Below are 25348 nucleotides of genomic sequence, written 5' to 3' on the forward strand. Positions count from 1 at the left end.
GGAAGGTGTGAATAAAAGCAATTATTATAAACCTGTTCCTGATGCTCCTAGGAAAACATGTCATAACTGTGGAAGTTCTAACCATCTGGCTTCTTTTTGCAGGAAGAATAAGAACATTAACTCCTTACCTTCAAAATCAGGAGTTAAGAGTCAGTGTGTTAGATATAAACCACAAAATCCTTGTTTTTATTGTGGTAGTTTATGGCATTCCATTTATACTTGTAAGGAATATCATAGTTTGTACTATGATTATTATCAAATAAAACCTTCTTTGAAGAAAGTTTCCATAGTTCCTTCTAGTGTAAATTCTGATAAGAAAAATGTTAACATAAACTCTGATGCTAAATCCGCTGCAAATGTTAACAAACTTGATAAGGCCAAAGGATCCAAGAAATTCTGGGTCCTTAAAACTAATCATTATTGGTCTTTGTGATTGCAGGGCAACAAAAAAAATATTCTAGTTCTGGACAGTGGATGTTCAGGACATATGACTGGAAATAAGGCCCTGCTATCAGACTTTGTGGAGAAAGCTGGCCCAAGTGTTTCTTATGGAGATGGCAACATTGGAAAAATATTGGGATATGGCAATATCAATCTTGGGAATGTCATCATTAAAGCAGTAGCTCTGGTCTCAGGGCTTAAACACAATCTGCTGAGTATAAGTCAAATCTGTGACAGAGGTTATCATGTTGATTTCTTTGAAGAACACTGTGAAGTTGTGAGTAAATCTAAAGGCAAAGTTGTTCTGAAAGGATACAGGCGTGGTAACATTTATGAAGCTAAGCTTTCAACAAGTACTGATGGTTCTGCAATCTGTCTGATCAGTAGAGCATCAATTGAAGAAAGCTGGAATTGGCACAAGAAAATATAAATGAACTGGTCAAGAAAGCTCTTGTGAGAGGACTGCCAAAGTCAGTATTTGCTCCTGATGGCCTTTGTGATTCTTGTCAGAAGGCCAAACAAAGAAAATCTTCATTCAAGAGCAAGACTGAATCATCAATTCTTGAGCCTTATCATCTACTACATGTTGATCTCTTTGATCCAGTAAATGTCATGTCTATTGCAAAGAAGAAATATGCATTGGTCATAGTGGATGAGTTCACTAGATACACATGGGTGTATTTCTTGCACACAAAAAGTGAAACTGCATCTATCTTGATTGATCATGTCAAACATCTGGATAAATTGGTCAAAGATTCTGTGAAAACCTTAAGGAGTGATAATGGCACTGAGTTCAAGAATTTGATAATGGAAGAGTTCTGCAAAAACCATGGAATAAAGCAGGAATTTTCAGCTCCTGGAACTCCACAGCAAAATGGAGTTGTTGAAAGGAAGAATAGAACTCTCATTGAAGCTGCACGTACAATGCTTGAAGAAGCAAAGCTTCCAACCTATTTCTGGGCTGAAGCTGTGTAGACTGCTTGTTTTACTGAAAATGCAACACTCATTAACAAGCAAGGAAAAACACCATAAGAGATGGTGAAGAAAAAGAAGCCAAATCTGAAGTACTTTCATGTATTTGGATGCAAATGTTTTGTTCTCAAGACTCGTCCTGAACAGCTATCCAAGTTTGATCTAAAAGCTGATGAAGGAATCTTTGTTGGATATCCACTTTCCACAAAAGCCTTCAGAGTCTATAATTTGAGAACAAAAGTGGTCATGGAATCTATCAATGTCTCCTTTGATGACAAGAAGATTACTGGTCTTGAAGATTTTATTGACCATGATCAGCTGAGATTTGAAAATGAAGACTCAAATTCTGATGCTGAAAATCCTGACAGTCTAAGTCCTGATACTGTAAATTCTGATGGATTAAACTCTGATGTTATTGAAACTGTGGTGACTATGCCAAAGGAAGATGCACCTGTGCAGGGGGAGCATACTCAAGATCTTACCACATCTCAAGAAACATCAGAACATACATCTGGATCTTCAAGTTCTGATTCGTCAAGTTCTGATAAGCCAAGTTCTGATAGTGCTGAAAATCTAAATTCTGAAGAATCCAACTCAGAGAGCATAGTTTCAGGGGGAGCATCAGAAAATGAAAATGAAGACAGCATGGATCATGGGGGAGCATCCAGTTCTAGAGAAAACCTTCCATCTGCAAGGAAGTGGACAAAATCACATACACCTGATTTGATAATTGGAAATCCTGATGCAGGTGTCAGAAGTAAAATAGGTACTTCAAACGAATGTCTTTACAATTCTTTTCTCTCTCAGATTGAGCCAAAGAAAGTGGAAGAAGCTCTTCAAGATGCTGATTGGGTGCAAGCAATGCAGGAAGAGTTAAATGAATTTGAAAGAAACAAAGTCTGGACCCTAGTGCCAAGACCAAAGAATAGATCTGTTGTTGGTACAAAGTGGGTATTCAGAAACAAAACTGAAAGTGATGGCATAATTACAAGGAATAAGGCAAGGCTGGTTGCAAAAGGATATTCTCAACAGGAGGGAATTGATTATGATGAAACATTTGCACCAGTTGCTAGGTTAGAAGCCATAAGGATATTTTTGGCTTATGCTGCTCACAAAAAGTTTACTGTCTTTCAAATGGATGTGAAAAGTGCTTTTCTCAATGGAGAATTGGAGGAGGAAGTATATGTTGAACAACCTTCAGGCTTTGTAGACTCCAAACATCCAGATTATGTCTACAGGCTTGATAAAGCACTTTATGGACTTAAGCAAGCTCCTAGAGCATGTTATGAGACTTTAGCTCAGTTTCTTCTGGAAAGTGGATTCAACAGAGGAACAATAGACAAAACACTGTTCTACCTCAACCATGGAAAGGACTTACTTCTGGTCCAGATTTATGTTGATGATATCATTTTTGGGTCTACAAATGACAGACTTTGCAAGAAGTTTGCCAAACTGATGCAGTCAAGGTATCAGATGAGTATGATGGGGGAACTTAGCTATTTTCTGGGCCTTCAAGTCAAGCAGAATGAAGAAGGCACTTTTATTTGCCAAACTAAGTACACCAGAAACTTGCTGAAGAAATTTGGAATGCAAGATTGTTCAAGTGCATCCACTCCCATGGCCACTGCAACAAAACTGGATAAGGATACTGGTAAATCAGTATATATTACTGATTACAGAGGTATGATTGGCTCTCTACTCTATCTAACTGCTAGTAGACCTGATATCATGTATGCTACCTGTCTTTGTGCAAGATTTCAAGCAGATCCAAGAGAACCTCACTTAACAGCTGTGAAAAGAATTTTTAAGTATCTTTGTTAGGTCACACACACTGTAGAGGGGGTGAATACAGTGTATAATACAATCAAATCGAACTTTAATATCTTAAGTAACAGAAAACAAACTTTATTAAAACAGTAAACTCTGTTACAGTATGGAACTGTTACCTCTCAGTGATGAACAAATATCACGAGAGCTGCTAGGGTTACAATGAATAATCTTCTCGAATATTATAATACTTATAGTGTAAACCCTATGTCTGTGTTTATATACGACACAGTTATAAGATAATCGCTAATTGATATGGAATATAATTCTGCTTTCTAAAATATATCAATCTGATATCTTTTCTTCCAAGTATTCCATTCTTCACGGAACTCCTTCTTCATACATATCTCTTCTTATGTTTATCTCGATCTTCTTTCCTTTAATCAGCTACTTTCCTTATCTAATCGTCCTTCAGCACTTAAGTTCTGATATCCAACTTCTGATGATTATCTCCTGATAATATAAGTACTAATATCCTTAAGTCCTGACTTCCAGTATAAGTACCGATTCCCAGTTAAGTACTGATTTGTCCTGTTAAGTAAGATCTGAAAACTAAATATAAATCATATTAGCCATGACATTATCAAATATATCTAACAATCTCCCCCAAATTGTAAATTAGCATAATATACAAGTTTAACAGATATTTGATGATGTCAAAAACATTAAGTACAAATGCATGAGAATTAGACTAGATAACTACAACTTACAGTCCTTAAAACTTTACCAATATTTAACTTCTGATAACAACTTCAATCTGTACAAATATCAGAATTTAAGCAGTTGTAGATCTTTGACTTGGCTTCATCTTCTGATCTCTTTGATGTCAGGAGTTGTTCTGAGATAGTTCTTCAACAAACATCTCTCAGCATATCTAAGTTCATCAATCATTCTCCTTTTGGCATCTTTAAGCTCTGCAGTATCTTCACCAATTTGAAAGATTGCAGCCCTGAGATCATTAATCTTTGCTTTTCTTATATCCTGATCCAGTCTGATCAAATAAGCTTTATCAGACTCAAGATTGAATTCCACAGCCCTGTACCCTAGAAAGGTAGTTATAATTTGAGCAGAATTGGGCTTCATTTCAACTATATCACCCTTGTGATCTCTGTACTTTGGAACATATGTGTTGTCAGACTTAATAGAATAAAGCCTTTTCTGTCTCTGAATCTGATCCTTCAAATAGTTTGCAGCAGTTCCTATCAATCATCTGTCATGAAATACAACAAGATGTATTCTTTCAAGTAGGTATGATAAACCATTTGTACGGATTCCAGTTGATTCAATCTCTCAGGAGTTGCTCCAATACCTGGTTCACTCAAGGAGGTTGGATCATTGGTAGTGTTATGTATTCTTCTTTCATCAGCAATTCTCAATCCAGTTTTATCTCTTGCTTCCTTTCAAGTAACTACTCTAGCTTCAAAACCACTTGCAGTAGTCTTCAAAGGTTGAGTCTGTTTTGCTTTAGTGAATCCTGGTAGGAGTGTCTTTGGTCTATCTTCTGATATCAAGTTAACTTGAGCTATGTCAGAGGTTACTTGCTTCTTCTGAATATCAGAACTTACAGTTTCTTGACTCTGAACAACTTGAGCCATGTTAGAGGTTGTTTTAAGAACTTTTCTTGAAGTCAGAGCAAGATCATCCTTTTCATCAGTAATTTCTTCATCCTCAGGAGGCACATAAACCTTGATAGGTTCACCAACCTTTTCTTTACCCTTGGATCTTGGATCTATCTGCGGTTGTGATTTAGCCAATGTTGCTTCAGTATGTGTCCTTTCTTTGATCACAATGCCTTTGAGTTTTGGAAGTGGCTTTTTACCAGAAGCTTCAGATTTAGATGTGACTTTCTCTGATTTAAGTCTGGCTTCTTCTTCCATTAAACTCTCCAAGTCCATTCCTGGATTTTCCTGAAGAAATAACTGTCTTGACATTTCCTCATCAAGATCTAAAAGTTCATCAGAACTTATCCTTTTACCAGTAGCAGAACTTATTCTTTTCCCAGTATCAGAACTTGTCCTGTGACTTGTGATTTCAGCTTTTCTTGATGTGAAACCTCTACCTTGACTATGACCTCTACCCATTCCAGAGTTTCCTTGATCATCCTTTTCATCATCCTTCCCTTTCAGTGTCTTGACAGTCTTGCATTTGGACTTAATTACTTTCTCCCCCTTTTTGGCATCAGCAGGTAGTAGAAGAGAGACAAGCAATTCCACTGAGGCTTGGATTTCATTAAGTTGTGATTGCTGAGAAGCTTAATATTTCAGAATATCATCAATCTGAGCTTGTTGATTCTCCTGAGTCTTCTCAATATAAGCAATCCTGTCAAAGGTAGGTTAGAAGAACTGTTTCTTATCAATCTTGTGAACTTGATCTTGTTTGATAAATTCTTCCTGAATCTTGTGAAGCTCTGCATGAGTAGTTGAATGAAGACCTTGTAGATGTTTAGTACTCAATGCAGTGACTCTAAGCTGGGTTTTGAAATCATCAGAATTTAACATTTCATCAGCTTTTGTCAAGTGCTCAGCAAGATGCTTTGCAGTTGGAACACATGAAAATGGGTTCCATTCCTTAGTCCACTCCTATCCTGCAGGAGTTTCACTCCAAGGCACTGGTGCTTCTCCGGTAACAAACTTCTTAACAAGTTCAGACTTAAGAATAGTTTGTTGAGAAGCATGTCCTGAAGGACCTGCTTCATCAGCATCTGCAGTTGGAGCAGTATCACCAGTATCTCCAGCATTTGCAGCATCAGAACTTACAAAATCAGTATCCTCTGATAAAACAACAGTGTGAGTAGCAATGGAGGCTTCAACATCCTCTAATTGCTGATCTGGTTCTAAGTTCTGATCAACAGCCATATCATGATACTTACCTAAAGTCTGATCATCAGCATCTAGATGCAGAGAAGGTGTTGTAGATAACTCTGGAGTTTGAACAACATTAGTAACAGGTGTTGTTGAAGGATTAGTTACTGTTGGAGCTTCTAAGAGAATTACTTCAGGCACAACCAAGTTTTGAACATCAATATCAGCACTTGTGCCTGGATCAACAGGAGATACAGATGGTGTGTTGACCTTTTCAGAAACAGCTTCCTTAGATGGAGTTGATGGAGAAGAAGTAACTTTAGCAAATTCCTTTTCTTGTGAGATCAGAGATTCCTGATCCCCTTCCTTAGCTGCTTCCTCTTCATCATCTGAAACTGGCCTATTTGCCCTCTGTTTCTTGTATCTCTTTGTAGATTTGGATTCTTTGGGAGTTTCAGGAACTGTCATTCTTCTAAGCCTCTTGAGAAGCCTAGATCCCCCAATTCCAGAATCCTTCTGAGAAGTCTCTTTCTCAGCTTCACAAACAACAGGTTCTGAAGAAGGAACCTGTTCCTCAGTATCAGATTCATCTCTCAAAGCAATCTTCCTTTTCTTCTGAAGTGTTTGAGGAACAGTTTTTTGTCCTCTTAGGTTTGGAAGATGAAGGCTTCACAGTAGGTGCTGAGGATGAGGGTTGAACTGTCTGTGAAGTGTAGAGATAGGATTTGAGATATTTCCTGAGGGTAGGTTGAGTAGAATGAGTGGTAGGTGCCGATGGTTGTTGTGATGTTTGGGAGGTTGTTGTTGGTTGGACATCAGAATAAACAGATCTATAAGTATCAGGATCAGCATTTACTAAGATCTGTTTTACAGACTGAGGAATCTGTAAAGGTCTAACCACTGATTTCTTAGTGTCAGCATTTATCAGGTCATTAAAGTAGCGTTTTGCAACCTTAAAAAGTGGGGTTGAGGAACTGACTAATTGAGGTTCATCAGTACAAAAAGTATATATAAGTTGACAGAATCTAGCAAAGTAAACAACATTCCTATCCTCTGTCATCCTATCCCCAATAAAACCAATTATAGCAGTTGCAAAATCAAAATGAGTTTGGTTTATAACAGCATACCCGATGTGCTGACTCATAATTGGGATAACATCAAAATTCGAACACTTGTTCCCAAAAGCTTTAGTGATGCAGTCGAAGAAGAAGCTCCATTCTCTTCTGATATGAGCCCGTTTCAACTGCCCAAGTTTTGCCAAACTCTGTTCATACTCCAAATTGGCCATTAACTCCTGAAGAGCTGATTCCTCTGGAATTGAAAAGGTACATCCTTCTGGGAGATGTAGAGCCCTGCGTATTGTACCAGGAGTAACTGCATATGAAGAATCACCCACTTCAAAAACAATACTATGAGTGCCATGTGTACCACCATTATCAAAGTGCCCAGTCCGCCAAAATGTCAGAACTTGTTGGCTCGAAAAGACTGAAGGTTGGGTCAATGCATACCCAATCTCACTGTGTGCAAGAAGATCTTGCACAAAATGCAATTCAGATGGAGCTTCAGCATGATCAAGAATTGCAGCATAGTTGTTTGGAACAAATTATGCTGCAATTCTTGATCATGCTGAAGCTCCATCTGAATTGCATTTTGTGCAAGATCTTCTTGCACACAGTGAGATTGGGTATGCATTGACCCAGCCTTCAGTCTTTTCGAGCCAACAAGTTTTGACATTTTGGCGGACTGGGCACTTTGATAATGGTGGTACACATGGCACTCCTAGTATTGTTTTCGAAGTGGGTGATTCTTCATATGCAGTTACTCCTGGTACAATACGGAGGGCTCTACATCTCCCAGAAGGATGTACCTTTTCAATTCCAGAGGAATCAGCTCTTCAGGAGTTAATGGCCAATTTGGAGTATGAACAGAGTTTGGAAAAACTTGGGCAGTTGAAACGGGCTCATATCAGAAGAGAATGGAGCTTCTTCTTCGACTGCATCACTAAAGCTTTTAGGAACAAGTGTTCGAATTTTGATGCTATCCCAATTATGAGTCAGCACATCGGGTATGCTGTTATAAACCAAACTCATTTTGATTTTGCAACTGCTATAATTGGTTTTATTGGGGATAGGATGACAGAGGATAGGAATGTTGTTTACTTTGCTAGATTCTATCAACTTATATATACTTTTTGTACTGATGAACCTCAATTAGTCAGTTCCTCAACCCCACCTTTTAAGGTTGTAAAACGCTACTTTAATGACCTGATAAATGCTGACACTAAGAAATCAGTGGTTAGACCTTTACAGATTCCTCAGTCTGTAAAAGAGATCTTAGTAAATGCTGATCCTGATACTTATAGATCTGTTTATTCTGATGTCCAACCAACAACAACCTCCCAAACATCACAACAACCATCGGCACCTACCACTCATTCTACTCAACCTACCCTCAGGAAATATCTCAAATCCTATCTCTCCACTTCACAGACAGTTCAACCCTCATCCTCAGCACCTACTGTGAAGCCTTCATCTTCCAAACCTAAGAGGACAAAGACTGTTCCTCAAATACTTCAGAAGAAAAGGAAGATTGCTTTGAGAGATGAATCTGATACTGAGGAACAGGTTCCTTCTTCAGAACCTGTTATTTGTGAAGATGAGAAAGAGACTTCTCAGAAGGATTCTGGAATTGGGGGATCTAGGCTTCTCAAGAGGCTTAGAAGAATGACAGTTCCTGAAACTCCCAAAGAATCCAAATCTACAAAGAGATACAAGAAACAGAGGGCAAATAGGCCAGTTTCAGATGATGAAGAGGAAGCAGCTAAGGAAGGGGATCAGGAATCTCTGATCTCACAAGAAAAGGAATTTGCTAAAGTTACTTCTTCTCCATCAACTCCATCTAAGGAAGCTGTTTCTGAAAAGGTCAACACACCATCTGTATCTCCTGTTGATCCAGGCACAAGTGCTGATATTGATGTTCAAAACTTGGTTGTGCCTGAAGTAATTCTCTTAGAAGCTCCAACAGTAACTAATCCTTCAACAACACCTGTTACTGATGTTGTTCAAACTCCAGAGTTATCTACAACACCTTCTCTGCATCTAGATGCTGATGATCAGACTTTAGGTGAGCATCAGGATATGGCTGTTGATCAGAACTTAGAACCAGATCAGCAATTAGAGGATGCTGAAGCCTCCATTGCTACTCACACTGTTGTTTTATCAGAGGATACTGATTCTGTAAGTTCTGATGCTGCAAATGCTGGAGATACTGGTGATGCTGCTCCAACTGCAGATGCTGATGAAGCAGGTCCTTCAGGACATGCTTCTCAACAAACTATTCTTAAGTCTGAACTTGTTAAGAAGTTTATTACCGGAGAAGCACCAGTGCCTTGGAGTGAAACTCCTGCAGGATAGGAGTGGACTAAGGAATGGATCTCAGTTTCCTGTGTTCCAACTGCAAAGCATCTTGCTGAGCACTTGACAAAAGCTGATGAAATATTAAATTCTGATGATTTCAAAACCCAGCTTAGAGTCACTGCATTGAGTACTAAACATTTACAAGGTCTTCATTCAACTACTCATGCAGAGCTTCACAAGATTCGGGAAGAATTTATCAAACAAGATCAAGTTCACAAGATTGATAAGAAACGATTCTTCAAACCTACCTTTGACAGGATTGCTTATATTGAGAAGACTCAAGAGAATCAACAAGCTCAGATTGATGATATTCTAAAAAATCAAGCTTCTCAGCAATCACAACTTAATGAAATCCAAGCCTCAGTGGAATTGCTTGTCTCTCTTCTACTACCTGCTGATACCAAAAAGGGGGAGAAAGTAATTAAGTCCAAATGCAAGACTGTCAAGACACTGAAAGGGAAGGATGATGAAAAGGATGATCAAGGAAACTCTGGAATGGGTAGAGGTCATAGTCAAGGTAGAGGTTTCACATCAAGAAAAGCTGAAATCACAAGTCACAGGACAAGTTCTGATACTGGGAAAAGAATAAGTTCTGCTACTGGTAAAAGGATAAGTTCCGATGAACTTTTAGATCTTGATGAGGAAATGTCAAGACAGTTATTTCTTCAGGAAAATCCAGGAATGGACTTGGAGAGTATAATGGAAGAAGAAGCCAGACTTAAATCAGAGAAAGTCACATCTAAATCTGAAGCTTCTGGTAAAAAGCCACTTCCAAAACTCAAAGGCATTGTGATCAAAGAAAGGACACATACTGAAGCAACATTGGCTAAATCACAACCGCAGATAGATCCAAGATCCAAGGGTAAAGAAAAGGTTGGTGAACCTATCAAGGTTTATGTGCCTCCTGAGGATGAAGAAATTACTGATGAAAAGGATGATCTTGCTCTGACTTCAAGAAAAGTTCTTAAAACAACCTCTGACATGGCTCAAGTTGTTCAGAGTCAAGAAACTGTAAGTTCTGATATTCAGAAGAAGCAAGTAACCTCTGACATAGCTCAAGTTAACTTGATATCAGAAGATAGACCAAAGACACTCCTACCAGGATTCACTAAAGCGAAACAGACTCAACCTATGAATACTACTACAAGTGGTTTTGAAGCTAGAGTAGTTACTGGAAAGGAAGCAAGAGATAAAACTGGATTGGGAAGTGTTGATGAAAGAAGAATACATAACACTACCAATGATCCAACTTCCTTGAGTGAACCAGGTATTGGAGCAACTCCTGAGAGATTGAATAAACTGGAATCTGTACAAATGGTTTATCATACCTACTTGAAAGAATACATCTTGTTGTATTTCATGACAGATGGTAGGGTTTATCATATAAGGCAAAATGCCATTCCATTGAAGTATTTTGAAGAATTGGAGCATGTACTATTCTTACTTCAAGTGGATGACAGATTGACAGGAACTGCTGCAAACTATTTGAAGGATCAGATTTAGAGACAGAAAAGGCTTTATTCTGTTAAGTCTGACAGCACATATGTTCCAAAGTACAGAGATCACAAGGGTGATATAGTTGAAATGAAGTCCAATTCTGCTCAAATTATAACTACCTTTCTAGGGTACAGGGCTGTGGAATTCAATCTTGAGTCTGATAAAGCTTATTTGATCAGACTGGATCAGGATATAAGAAAAGCAAAGATTAATGATCTCAGGGCTGCAATCTTTCAAATTGGTGAAGATACTGCAGAGCTTAAAGATGCCAAAAGGAGAATGATTGATGAACTTAGATATGCTGAGAGATGTTTGTTGAAGAATTATCTCAGAACAACTCCTGACATCAGAGAGATCAGAAGATGAAGCCAAGTCAAAGATCTACAACTGCTTAAATTCTGATATTTGTACAGACTGAAGTTGTTATCAGAAGTTAAATATTGGTAAAGCTTTAAGGACTGTAAGTTGTAGTTATCTAGTCTAATTCTCATGCATTTGTACTTAATGTTTTTGAAATCATCAAATATCTGTTAAACTTGTATATTATGCTAATTTACAAGTTGGGGGAGATTGTTAGATATATTTGATAATGTCATGGCTAATATGATTTATGTTTAGTTTTCAGATCTTACTTAACAGGACAAATCAGTACTTAACTGGGAATCAGTACTTATACTGGAAGTCAGGACTTAAGGATATCAGTACTTATATTATCAGGAGATAATCATCAGAAGTTGGATATCAGAACTTAAGTGCTGAAGGACGATTAGATAAGGAAAGTAGCTGATTAAAGGAAAGAAGATCGAGATAAACATAAGAAGAGATATGCATGAAGAAGGAGTTCCGTGAAGAATGGAATACTTGGAAGAAAAGATATCTGATTGATATATTTTAGGAAGCAGAATTATATTCCATATCAATTAGCGATTATCTTGTAACTGTGTAGTATATAAACACAGACATAGGGTTTACACTATAAGTGTTATAATATTCGAGAAGATTATTCATTGTAACCATAGCAGCTCTCGTGATATTTGTTCATCACTGAGAGGTAACAGTTCCATACTGTAACCGAGTTTATTATTTCAATAAAGTTTGTTTTCTGTTACTTAAGATATTAAAGTTCGATTTGATTGTATTATACACTGTATTCACCCCCTCTACAGTGTGTGTGGCCTAACATCTTTCTATTGCATGAGAAATCTCAATCGGTGGATGCTGTACAAGTGTTCATCGCTGAGGCAGAAAGACAGATAAAAGAAAAGGTGAAAATCATCAGGTCAGATAGAGATGGTGAATTTTATGGGAGGTATGATGAAATAGGACAACATCCTGGACCATTTGCTAAACTTCTCCAGAAACTTGGAATTATTGCTCAGTACACAACGCCTGGATCTTCATGGCAAAATGGTGTAGATGAAAGAAGAAATCGTACGTATATAGAGATGGTTAGATCCATGATGAGTCACGATAATTTGCCAATGTTCTTGTGGATGGAAGCCTTACATACAGTCATTTACATCTTAAATAGAGTTCTAAGCAAAGCAGTTCCAAAAACACCATTTGAACTGTGGAAAGGCTGGAAACCTAGTTTAAGTCATCTCCAAATTTGGGGTTGTCCGGCTGAGGCTAGAATATACAATCCACAAGAAAAGAAGTTGGATTTTAGGACGGTGAGTGGATATTTTATTGGATATCCAGAAAATACAAAAGGATATCGAATTTACTGTCCTAACCATAGTACGAGAATAGTTGAAACTGGTAATGCTAAGTTCTATGAGAATGGTGAGACCAGTGGGAGCATAAAGCAAGATGATGTGATCATTCAAAAAGTAAGGGTGCAGGTTCCTTTACCCATTATTTCGAAAGATTTTGGGAACTCCTCTGTAAACACACATCAGAACACTGAGGAGAACCCAATGAATGATCAGCTACATGATGAGGATCTCACGAATGATAGTGTTGACAGAGAGTCATCAGAAACACCATTAAGAAGATCTCAAAGACAAAAGAGATTGGCCATTTCTGATGATTTCTTGCTTTATCTCGTAGAATCTGATGAACATAAAGATCTGGTTTTGTATGCTCAAGCCATTAAGGGCCCTGATTCTGACAAATGGGTTGATGCAATGATGGATGAATTAAAATCTATGAGTGATAATCAAGTCTGGGAAATCGTTCAACTCCCACCAGGTCATAAAGCGATTGGTTGTAAATGGGTATATAAAACCAAACGAGATTCTAAAGGCGATGTTGAACGATATAAAGCTAGACTTGTGTTTAAAGGTTTTAATCAGAAAGAAGGCATCGATTATTTCGAGACTTTTTCTCCGGTTTCCAGAAAAGATTCTTTAAGAATCATCATGGCTTTGGTGGCTCATTATGATCTCGAGTTACACCAAATGGACGTGAAAACCGCGTTCCTGAATGGAGACTTGCAAGAGGAAATTTATATGCGTCAACCCGAGGGCTTCATAATTGAAGGGCAGGAGCATATGGTCTGCAAACTTAAGAAATCAATATATGGACTAAGGCAAGCTTCCAGAGATTGGTATCTAAAATTTCATGAAACCATAACGAATTTCGGTTTCGTTGAAAATGTCGTTGATACTTGCATATACCTTAAGTTTAGTGGGAGCAAATTCATATTTTTGATTCTGTATGTTGATGACATATTATTGGCTTGTAGTGATCTTGGTTTGTTGCGACAGACAAAAGAATATCTCTCAAAGAACTTTGAAATGAAAGATATGGGAGAGGCTTCCTATGTTCTAGGCATATAAATCTTTCGTGATAGAAGCCAAGGAATTTTAAGCTTGTCTCAGAAGGCCTATATCGATAAAGTTCTTAAGAGATTTATCATGTTGTCTTGTTCCGCTAGTTCTGTTCCATTGCATAAATGAGACAAACTTGTTCTTAAGCAATGTCCTAGGACACCTATGGAACGAGAAGAAATGCAGAAGTATCCTTATGCATCTCTCGTGGGGAGCCTGATGTATGCACAGGTCTGTACCAGGCCTGACATTAGCCACGCCGTTGGCATGTTGGGAAGATTTCAGAGTGACCCAGGGATCGCTCATTGGAAGGCTGCAAAGAAAGTATTGAGATACCTAAAGGGAACCGAAAATCATATGCTTACGTACAGAAAGTCAAGTCATCCACGGATGATTGGCTATTCTGATTCGAATTTTGCTGGATGTCCTGATACAAGGCTCTGCACTCTTGGATATACATATCTTTTATGTGGAGGTGGTGTTTCATGGAAAAGTCAAAAATCTGAAATGATTTTCGGATCCACTATGATGGCTGAATTTGTGGCCTGTTATGAAGCTTCTATTCAAGGATCATGGCTGCGCAATTTTGTTTCACAGTTTGGAGCCTTAAATTTCATCTCTAAACCATTATCGGTCTACTGTGACAATCAAGCTGCGACATTCTTTTCTAAGCATGACAGGATTACAGACGGTTCAAAACACATGGACCTAAAATACCTGTTATTAAAGTAAGATGTTAAACTAAAGAAAATTGTCATTGAGTCCATATGTACTGATTTGCAAGTGGCAGACATACTCACGAAAGGACTGCCAATTAAGACCTTCGAAAGGCATGCTGAAAGTTTGGGTCTCTTGGACAGTTCCTGAATCATAGATTATGCCACTTGTTTTATGCATGTTTATGTGAAAGACAATTAACTGAGTTCTCTATATATATAACATCTGAAGTTTTCTGTTTCTTTCATCATAAAGGTGTACACACTTATGTTTGAGGTGAATGAAACATTATGTGACCATTAAGCCATTCTCATAATGACCTGGTTGTGAAAATTGCAGATGTTGTGGTACATGGAAGTAAACATGTTGTGCAATAACACGGGCACGCCATGACTCATACATTTGTCAATTTATCAACTAAGAACTTAGAGTAAAACTGATGTACTTGTGCACATTCATGGCTTATTTCCTATAAGACCAAGTGGGAGACTGTAAGAAATTATAATTATATTTCTACATAATTTCTTCCTCATAAAATGGTCTATAGGAAACTCAACAGTTAAAAATATCTCACTTAATTAATTCTGATGGATAATTAATTAAGAGGTAAGATATTGAGGTGAGATGGATGGTCCTCTCTCTGTCTATATATACATCCACCTTTTCCATCAAAAGTGTGGTATCAAGAACCAAAAGAACACATAAAATAAACGTATATAAAAAAAGAGAGAGATATTCATTCTTCTCCATTGAAGCACCGACGTACAAGACCCTGTTACTATCAACTAATCGTCGCCATGTCGGGAGGTATGTTTCTACTTGTATGTGATGATCATATAGTTCAAGATCCATGAGTTTATGTGATTGTTCTGTTTATTGTTCTCTCGGAACCTCTGTTTTGGATTCTTGTAAGTGTACAGTTTACTGTTGTTTTCAGAATCCATGTTATTGCATTTACAAAGTTAAGATCGCTTCAACTGTTTAGAGCTGAATTATAAGTCAACAAGTTTGCGAGCAGTGTTTGGGAAGGGGTGTGTGCAGTCAGATAAGTGGATTTTGTCAACAAGTTACAAAATATGTATCATTTATACTGTAACCCGCGATGGCAGCAAGGAAACAAACAACACTGTCTTCTACAAAATAACAACCCGTACGCTAGCTAAATAATACTGTCAGGTTGCGCAAATTAGTGTCTGTCATTTCATTAAACTAATGAAAACTATCATGGCAACATCGTACGGTTTTTTTTAGAAGCATGTCATAACAAGAAAGGATATCAAGTTTACATAATTAGTAACATGTTACATCTCCAAATTAGTATATAAATGCAAGCTTACTGATTGTAGTTGAATATCAAGTCCTCCAAACACATCTTTATTTCCCATTATGGAGTTGTCAAAGGTTTTTCTAACCATTTTCACTATTCAAGCTATCCTAATCACCTCAGCTACAATCTTAACCTCCCCAGCAAACTCAGATCTCTTCCGCGAATACATTGGGGCAGAGTTTAATAACATAAAATTCTCAGACGTACCAATAAACCCCAACGTTGAGTTTCATTTCATCCTTGCATTTGCCATTGATTATACCACTTCATCTCCTTCTCCTACCAACGGACAATTCAACATATTTTGGGACAGTGATAATCTCGGTGCTTCTCAAGTTTCTGCGATCAAGAAAAAACATTCAAATGTAAAAGTAGCATTAAGCTTAGGAGGTGATAGCGTTGGAGGAGGAAGCGCTTGTTGAAAAAACTTAGAGAAAAAAGACACCTACATTTTGCAGAAAACTTGTACTGCTATATTTTTTGTTTTCTTTTTCTCCTAAAACTCAAGGTAAACTAGCCATTATATATGCTTTACAAACATATTAAAACTAACTATTACTAAAACTAACCACTACTAATTAATGGGTAAATTACATGTCCATAATTTACTCCATAACTCCACTACCCCACTACTAAACAATTCTAAAATAATATTTTTCTCTAATAATTAATCATTGCTAAATATCTAATAATTAAATAAACAAATAATTAATAACTAAATTTAAGATTATTCCAACATTCACCCCCATAATCTTAAATTTACGAAGCACTTTCTCTTCGCCTGTGATGCACTTCTCATCACCATCAATTTTGATGCACTATCTCATCAAAAACACTTTGGAGCACTTTCTCTCCACAACTCTAAAATAAAATTTCTTTCATTGCCTCTTGAGCCATGATATCTTTCTCATTATTTCCCCCGCTCATGTTCCTCCTTCATTTTTATTCTTGCTTCTCTTTCCTTTTTCACGTACCATTTCATCTTGATATTTCACTAAATATATATGGAGAAATTTTTAATACCATTTGAAATCTCATATAAATACTTAATATATATATATATATGTATGTATTTTTATAAGAGTCTCACAAGCCTTATAACATATAGCTCTGATGCCATGTTGAACAAACTCAGAGAAAAAAAGAAGACACCTACATTTTTGAAGAGAACTTGTACTGCTATATTTCTTGTTTTCTTTTCCTCCTGTAAAACTCAAGGTAAACTAGCCATTATATATGCTTTACAAACATATTAAAACTAACTATTACTAAAACTAACCACTACTAATTAATGGGTAAATTACATGTCCATAATTTACTCCATAACTCCACTACCCCACTACTAAACAATTCTAAAATAATATTTTTCTCTAATAATTAATCATTGCTAAATATCTAATAATTAAATAAACAAATAATTAATAACTAAATTTAAGATTATTCCAACAGCGCTTACTTTAGCCCATCTTCCGTGGATTCATGGGTTTCCAATGCCATATCGTCCCTCACAAATATCATCCAGGAGTATAATCTAGACGGCATTGATATCGATTATGAACATTTTCAAGGAGATCCGGAAACATTTGCAGAATGTATCGGACAGCTCATAACCGCCCTTAAGAAAAATGGAGTCATTTCCTTCGCTTCTATAGCTCCATACGACGATGATCAAGTTCAAAGTCATTACTTGGCACTTTGGAAGAGTTATGGTCATCTCATAGACTATGTAAACTTTCAATTCTATGCATATGACCAAGGAACTACAGTTTCTCAATTCATGACATATTTCGAGACTCAGACATCGAAATACGAAGGAGGTAAGGTGTTGGCTAGCTTTAGTACTGATGAAAGTGGTGGTTTGTCTCCAGAAGATGGCTTCTTCACTGCATGCCATATGCTCAAAAGCAGGAAAGAACTTCATGGTATCTTTATTTGGTCTGCTGATGATTCTCTGTCAAGAGGATTTCCCTATGAGAAACAATCACAAGCTCTATTAGCAATCTCCCACTAGTTTGTCATCTGTCAGTATGGTTTGTGTATAATTTCCATTCTTTCACCAGGTTCCATATCTGTAAGTGATGTTCCCATATCTAATTTTTATTCAAACACTGTTCCAGTAATATATTTGCCCAGAAACACTAGACCATCTCTTTGGCCTCCGATATCAACTATAATATTAAAAGGAACCTTAAATTTATCTACCACAGTCTGCATTGAATTAGACCATCTCTTTGGCCTCCGATATCAGTTTTAAGTGATTATGATTATATAAATTTATAGCAATTTAATATCATCATTTCAACCACATTCCAGATGTTTTCAAATCCAAGATTCTAACGAGAACTGCAATTTTTATTTGGTATGAATTTATTCGCTCTGGTTGTTAATCATAAAGCAGCTATAGATTTGTCTTCTCATTTGCTCTGCTCCATGAGTTCATTTCTTCATCTATATGTTCTAGTTGTTAAGCTAAATCACTTAGCAGTCAACACCGTGGATACCTTAACAACTTTAACAAAAATGGACTCATAGAACTAATCAGAGAACTCAAAATTGTATTCCAAGAGTACCAAGATGGCAAGACCGGCAATATATAATCAAGAAATTCATTTATGACTTACAATCAAGATTTTATACTTCCACAAATCACCATCATGTCAATTATTACATACACTAAATTTTTGCGTATAAAACCTTGAATAAAACTAAAAGTAACGTCTGATTGGCTCAATATAAATTAAGAGATTTACTAAATTCTGTTCGGAGTACTACAGTCTACAAATGTATAATCAATATAATATATCATCATGGTCAGACACAGACTAACCCTTTCTGTTTTGAAGTAAGGGTTAAAGGACCAAGAATAACAAGGTTAATTGGCATATTGAAGCTTCTGTAAGTAAATTATCTTATCTGCGTTGGTATTTTTTCCTACAGCCTTACTCCGCCTTGTCCTTCAATGAACTCTTTGTTCGTGACAATCTAACCCTGCTTGTACACCTCCCAACAAACTTAAGAACCTCATCAATCAAAATTACTGGGAATGCAACAGCCACCACCAATAACCACTCATTCAGGCTCAGTGGTACAATGCCAAATATTTGAGCAAGGAAAGGCAAGTAAAGGATCAAGAAATGCAGTCCAAATGAAACTGACATGGCCAAGAGGAGCCATGGGTTGACCCAGGGAGGCATACTCAAAAGACTCACATCCTCGGAAAGAGCATTAAGGGAATTGAACATCTCAATGGCAACCAATACAGACAGGGAGAGGGTCATAGCTTTAACTTTTCCGGTGTGAAAATAGTCACATGGATTGTCGTCGAAATTGAAAACTTGTGATCCAGCAGTGAAAGGAGAAACCGAGAAATTTCCCCAGGAGGTGCATTGGTCCCAGTTAGAAAGCTGGGAATAGGAGACTAGACTGTGGCCATCTTTGCTTAGGTCAATTCCTAAGAAAGAGGCCTGTGTGAACCATATGATGAAGACCCCTACAGTAGCTATCCCCACATAAAGGCCAATCACCTACATTACCAACATTAAGGACTGTAAGCAATAAAACAACGCAAATATGGCTTCTAAAGTTACTTCAAGTAGAAATTAGTGAAACATAAGTACCAGATAGCGAAACAATATCCATGCACTGATTAAAGAGTCGTCACTTCTACGAGGGGGATTTTTCATGATGTACTTATCAGGTGGATTAAATCCTAAAGCTGTTGCCGGGGGTCCATCGGTAACCAGATTGACCCACAGAAGCTGAACAGGAATAAGGCCCTCTGGTATACCTAAAGCAGCTGTGAGGAATATTGAGGCAACCTCGCCAATGTTTGATGATATCATATACCTAAAAATATCAGAAGAAACGAAGTTAAAAAACAATGAAAGTAACCCTTCAGAAACTATGATTTTTCATAAATCAGACCCAACTGGCAGACAAGAACACACAAAATTAAACATTTCATTTCAGAAAGTGTGAAGAAAACTTTCTCCAACATATGCACAATTAGTCAATATTGTGATCGCTCGATTTCAATCAGAACCTCTCTACATATGCACTGTATCTTCAAAAGCAAGCTACTTGTACATAAATGAGTACGTGTACAAAACCTTGTATTCTCCGTGAACTTAAGTTAATCACCAATAAAATCTATACTATAATATAATAACCGGAATGAGGTATATTTTGGTTCAACGGTTATCCCCTTATTTTGGTTATTACAATAAAAATAAATAGTGTTATACACATGCTAAACTATTAGATATAGTTTCCTTATCCCGCAAAACTAGGACCAAAACTTATCCTACTAAACTACGATCACAGCTTCTTCCTAATTCTTTTATTTTTTTATTATAAATCTATAATTATTATATATTTATATACATGTATATATTAAAATTAATATATGATTGAAGAAATAATATTTAAATATTAACGGACCCCGTGGATCGCACGGGATTTAAGCTAGTATTGATAAAATATGATCTGTGCTATGTCCGAGGTTCAAAGAACTTCAGAACTATATGAAAAAGATCTACACTCCTACTTTCAGACTTAAAATTGATTCGACCAGATCAGTTAGAAACCAAGCGTCTAGCGTGTTTTCCACCATGTGATCTTAGATCACATAATTTTTAGGAATAACAAATTTTGTTACCATATCATAACCCACAGTTCATACATTATATTACATCTACTATTTTGACTCTGAATTAACATAAATAACTAAGATTTTATATGATATGTCCATAGAATAAAAATTAATTTCCAAATTAACCAAAATGTTGAATCCATTCTTTGTTTTTAATTAATTAGTTCAAAAACGGAGAACCAGAGGGAAATATGAAAAGTACCTAATAAATGCCTTCATGTTATTATAGATAGACCTGCCTTCCCCTACAGCAGCAACAATTGTGCTGAAATTGTCATCAGCTAAAACCATGTCAGAAGCTTCCTTGGCAACCTAAAAATGAAAACCAGAAATGTAAATATATAAAGTGAAACACGGATGATAAAACTGGAGAACATGAAAATGCTAGTATGAGAGATGTAGAGATGTGTTTTTAAACATAAAGATATCAGTTCTGTACAACAGACACGGACTACAAAAGAATAAGAATATGGTTGATTCACATTTACCAAAAAAATATTAGAATTAAAACTTTGATGGTCTCTTTCACATTCAGCTTCAAAGAAGAGTTCTAAAGATTCTTTTAAAACTGTTGACAAACAAACATCTGAGCGGACCGAAATTTTTTTACAAATAGCATATGGTGGCGAACTTTACATGCATGGAAGTCTTTGTTGTACAGACGAAGATTTAATATTATACCTCTGTACCAGCAATGCCCATTGCAATACCAATGTCAGCTAATTTTAGGGCAGGGGCGTCATTGACTCCATCTCCCGTCATTGCAACTACTTCACCATTTTCTTTAAGCAGTCTTACTATCTCTTGTTTATGCCTTGGTTCTGCCCTAGAGAAGAGGAGTCCTCCACTCTGCCCCAAGTGACCTTTTTTGTCACGATGATCCATGAACTCTCTCCCTGTTAAGCTTTTTGAACTGATATCTTCATTCGGTCCAAAGACACCTATTTCACGACATATAGCTTCAGCAGTGTTCTTGTTATCTCCAGTAATAACCATAACCTGGATACCAGCTATTTTGCAGTCTTCAATAGCTTGGCGAACTTCTTTTCGGGGTGGATCCTGTGACAATTATGTTTGATAAATGCATCAGTCAGAAGATATACATGCAACTCACTTGTAAATATAACCATTCCTGAATATTAAATTGCAACTCACTCTAAGCCCAGCCAGACCAGCAAACACAAGTTTACTCTCAATAGACGAGTAGTAGGATGGATTGAGTAAGAGCTCATGAGCTGGATGGTCTTCGTCCCCAGTATATGTTGCAAACTCTGCTAAATCATCCTTGTATGCAAAACCCAGTACACGTAATGCACTCGAAGACATTTCATGAAGGCTTTGTAGAATAGCTTTCCTGGCATTCTGGTCAAGTTCTACGACAGAACCATCAAGTAATTGAATAAAAGAGCTTCTTTCCAACAAGTTTTCTACTGCACCCTGTCAAATATATAATGAATGTTAGACTACTTCCAGAAAAAAACAATAAGGTATATTAATGAAGAATTCAAACAAGGGGCTATACACATTGGAGTATATATGGCTTTAAGAATATGTTACAGCTTTGTCCCTAATTAAGAAAACATCGATTTAAAAGCCAAAACTCTAAGCACAAAATCATTAGCCGACTCGACCAGTAGGCATGAGATTGGGAAACACATATAAACCATTAATTGAGGAGAGGGGTTTCAATACACAGGCACAGCAGAGGTCTCATCCACTATTTAGCTTCAACTTCAAAAGTCAGCTTTATACATAATTATTTCAAAATACAATACTGATGGAAAGGAAGAAGGATGTATCACCTTTACGAGTAATGAATTTCTTCCTGAGCTAGAACTTACAATAACTCCCATTGACTTCCTATCACGATCAAACTCAAGTGTGCCGATTCTGGAACAACTTTCACTCCATCTTCGACAACAACCTTAATTGTACAAAAGCAAAAGTGAAGTGTTACTCACAAATTAGATAAGCAAACACTAATGCCTAAAAAATTGTATGTAAGTGACATACGCTGGGCATCACCCCCAGTGGTGTATGAATTTGTATCCTTTCCATCAGGAAGCCCCATCTTCTCGACAAGAACCTGAAATAAAAAAACAAATTTCATATTTGTGCCTGTGTATGACTGCGATTTCAGTGTACTTATATTTCCAGATTAACTACTAATACTACTACCTACATCTGGTGACCCAGCATCTTCTGCATAAACAAATTAAAACAATACAATAATAGCATAAATTTTAAATGGGGAGAACTTGGATTTGTTTTCTTCTCTGAATAAATTAGAGCCACCAATGCACACGGAGAAGTAGCATCTGTAAGATGTATAAAGTACAATCAAGTCCAATGTTTTGTGCAGCTTGAGTTTAACCAAATAGGATGAAGTCATGATGGCATCTGATTCAAAGCTAACAATAATGTTTCCACAAGTCGTACAATAATATTTGAAAGTTAGACGGATAAGCTTTTAGCATGTTACCTTCAATGCTGCTTCAGTAGGCATCCCACTAGCAACATAATGACTCCCATTGTGTTCAATACCAGCATCATTGCAGATAGAAGCAATCTTCGCAATAGTTTCAAGGTTGGTATCCATTCGACCAAGTGGCCAATTTTGTATTTCTCCATCAAATGGATTATATGTGGTACCATCAACATTGAAAGATCGGAGAGAATGTCCTTGAGGACCCACAGCAACAAGCTTAGCCACTGCCATCTGATTAGTGGTCAGAGTACCAGTCTTATCTGAACAAATCACAGTAGTACAACCAAGAGTCTCAACACTGGGCAGCTTGCGAACAAGAGCATTCTTCTGAGCCATCTTACGTGTACCAAGGGCCAAGCATGTTGTAATAACTGCAGGTAAACCTTCTGGAATGGCAGCCACTGCTAATGCCACTGCAATTTCAAAATAATACGTGCACTTCTCAAATGAGAACTTGAAATTTGTTGGCCATCCATTGACATACTCCCATGATAGAAAATATTTTACATTAATAAGCCAAACCAGAGCACAAATCAAACCAATCAATATAGTCAAAACCTCTCCAAACTCATTCAATTTCTTTTTCAGCGGTGTATCTTCCTCACTTTGGGATGCTTCATGAATTTGTGAATGCACCTTTCCAATCTCAGTATTCATACCAGTTTGAGTGACCAAGCTGATACAACTACCATTGACAACAGTTGTTCCAGCAAACACCATACATTTCTTCCCCTGAATCTCCGAATCTTCAGGAACAGGCTTCACAGTCTTACTCACAGCCTCGCTTTCTCCCGTCAATGACCCTTGCTCAAGCCTTAAAGTAGAGCTAATCAAGCTCAACACCCTCATATCCGCAGGCACTTTATCCCCAACCCTAAGCTCAACAATATCCCCCGGAACAAGTTCTTTAGCAGGCAAATTCGAATTCCTCTCCCCACCACGAATCACACTAGCCTGCGCCGACTGAATTTCCTTAAGAGCCTCTAACGCTTTCTCCGCATTACTCTCTTGCCAAACCCCAACAATCGCATTCACAATCAATATCAAGAATATAACCAACGGTTCCACAAAAGCCGTGATCTCCATTTCCCCACCTTCATCTCCATCATACCAAGCTAAAACAAATGAAACCACAGCTGCAACAAGTAAAATCCTAACTAAAGTATCGTTAAACTGATCTAAAATCAACCTAAATATCGACTGCCCTTCGTGTTTTTCCAACTCATTCCATCCAAATAAGTTTCTCCGTTTCTCGACTTCCTCATTCGATAAACCATCTTCTCGTCTCACTTTCAATAATTCCTCGCATTCACGTGGATCTTTCGCCCACGCAGCGAAAACAACTTCATTTAACATCATCATATCTAAACCCTTCGCCTTTCCATAATTCTCCCCTCTACCCATAAATCTCAACTATCCTCTACAAAATCACACCTGATGAATTGTAATTATGAATATTTATCAGCAAATGAAACTTGTAAAACTAAAACACATAACAAATTGTTTAAAATTACTCAATAAATGTTCAGTTTATAACATAAGCGACACATGTAGAGTGAGGTGAGCACACATATACTATAAAAACAGAGAGAGAGAAAGAGGGGGAGAGAAAGAGGGAGAGAGAGGGAGGGAGAGAGGGAGAGGGAGAGAGGGAGAGGGAGGGAGAGAGAGAGAGAGAGAGAGAGAGAGAGAGAGAGAGAGAGAGAGAGAGAGAGAGAGAGAGAGAGAGAGAGAGAATTACCAGTAAGGTTGATGGAGGAAAGGAGAGGGGGAGAGAGAGAGAGAATTACCAGTAAGGTTGATGGATGAAGGGACCAGAGGGAGAGATAGTGCGTTAGTGGGGAGCCTGGGAGAGCCTTTTTTGAAGTTTCACACTCTCGCTCTCTACAAAAAGAAGAAGACAGAGTTGTGAATGTGTTGGATACTGGGAACAACGAAGAAAACAAGGAGCTTTCACAACGTCAAACTTTGTGGGAGCCGATTGTTCGTACGTTTCTTCGGCGGAATAATAATAATTTTAAATATTTTTATATTTGTATTATTATATATATTCATTATTTATTATGTTATGGAGAGATTTAAAAGATTTTGAAATTCAATTTTAAAACCCCAAATCATTCATTCATTTATTAAAACCATAAACGGGTTCGAAAATGATGGTCAGTTCATAGTATGCTTATTTTATTTTCCAAAAATAGATGTAAATTTTATAAAATTATATATTTAATTAATCTTTTATTATGAATTCAGTAGGGGCCCAACCCAACACAGTACACACAATTATATACGCACAAAATAAGTGTGATATTATTATTGGTGTATACTTCCTCCGTCCCTAAAAACGTTTTCTCTTTGTGTTGAACATGTTTGTCAATGCACACTTTTGATTGTTAATATCTTTAAATTCGTATTAGTAATAAATATAAAAATTTTACTG

General features: G+C 37.1%; 3 protein-coding genes across 4 annotated transcripts; 2 read left to right on the top strand and 1 right to left on the bottom strand.

Annotated features, from left to right (window-relative positions):
• The first annotated feature begins 13893 nt into the window (after positions 1–13893).
• On the top strand, positions 13894–14460 carry LOC141690838 (secreted RxLR effector protein 161-like). Its single transcript, XM_074495598.1, has one exon. The coding sequence runs from the start codon at positions 13894–13896 to the stop codon at positions 14458–14460; it is 567 nt and encodes a 188-aa protein (XP_074351699.1).
• Positions 14461–15831: 1371 nt separating this feature from the next.
• LOC141693953 (chitinase 2-like) lies at positions 15832–17999 on the top strand. The gene is made up of 2 exons (XM_074499145.1): positions 15832–16189; positions 17209–17999. The coding sequence occupies exons 1-2, from the start codon at positions 15832–15834 to the stop codon at positions 17781–17783; spliced, it is 933 nt and encodes a 310-aa protein (XP_074355246.1). The 3' UTR covers positions 17784–17999.
• A 473-nt stretch (positions 18000–18472) lies between these two features.
• Positions 18473–24875, bottom strand: LOC141688827 (calcium-transporting ATPase 1, endoplasmic reticulum-type-like). 2 transcript variants are annotated; one of them, XM_074492938.1, is made up of 9 exons: positions 24653–24875; positions 22906–24345; positions 22437–22509; positions 22226–22347; positions 21579–21860; positions 21105–21482; positions 20626–20735; positions 19390–19618; positions 18473–19296 (listed from the first exon to the last, which is right to left on the bottom strand). In XM_074492938.1, the coding sequence occupies exons 2-9, from the start codon at positions 24313–24315 to the stop codon at positions 18712–18714; spliced, it is 3189 nt and encodes a 1062-aa protein (XP_074349039.1). In that variant the 5' UTR covers positions 24316–24345; positions 24653–24875; the 3' UTR covers positions 18473–18711. The 2 variants fall into 2 exon arrangements, with proteins under 2 accessions (XP_074349039.1, XP_074349038.1); XM_074492937.1 differs by having other exon boundaries at positions 24702–24874.
• Between the last annotated feature and the right edge of the window lie 473 nt (positions 24876–25348).

Source organism: Apium graveolens, chromosome 10, assembly GCF_009905375.1.
Source record: "Apium graveolens cultivar Ventura chromosome 10, ASM990537v1, whole genome shotgun sequence".
Lineage (NCBI taxonomy): Eukaryota > Viridiplantae > Streptophyta > Magnoliopsida > Apiales > Apiaceae > Apium > Apium graveolens.

Coding starts and splice junctions, on each gene's coding strand:
- LOC141688827 (XM_074492938.1), bottom strand. CDS start 24,315: ATGGGTAGAGGGGAGAATTATGGAAAGGCGAAGGGTTTAGATATGATG. Junction 20,736..21,104: donor TGGGCATTGCTGGTACAGAG/GTATAATATTAA, acceptor TTTCATTTTTAG/GTTGCCAAGGAAGCTTCTGA. Junction 19,619..20,625: donor AACATGAAGGCATTTATTAG/GTACTTTTCATA, acceptor TGATATTTTTAG/GTATATGATATCATCAAACA.
- LOC141690838 (XM_074495598.1), top strand. CDS start 13,894: ATGGAACGAGAAGAAATGCAGAAGTATCCTTATGCATCTCTCGTGGGG.
- LOC141693953 (XM_074499145.1), top strand. CDS start 15,832: ATGGAGTTGTCAAAGGTTTTTCTAACCATTTTCACTATTCAAGCTATC. Junction 16,190..17,208: donor CGTTGGAGGAGGAAGCGCTT/GTTGAAAAAACT, acceptor ACTAAATTTAAG/ATTATTCCAACAGCGCTTAC.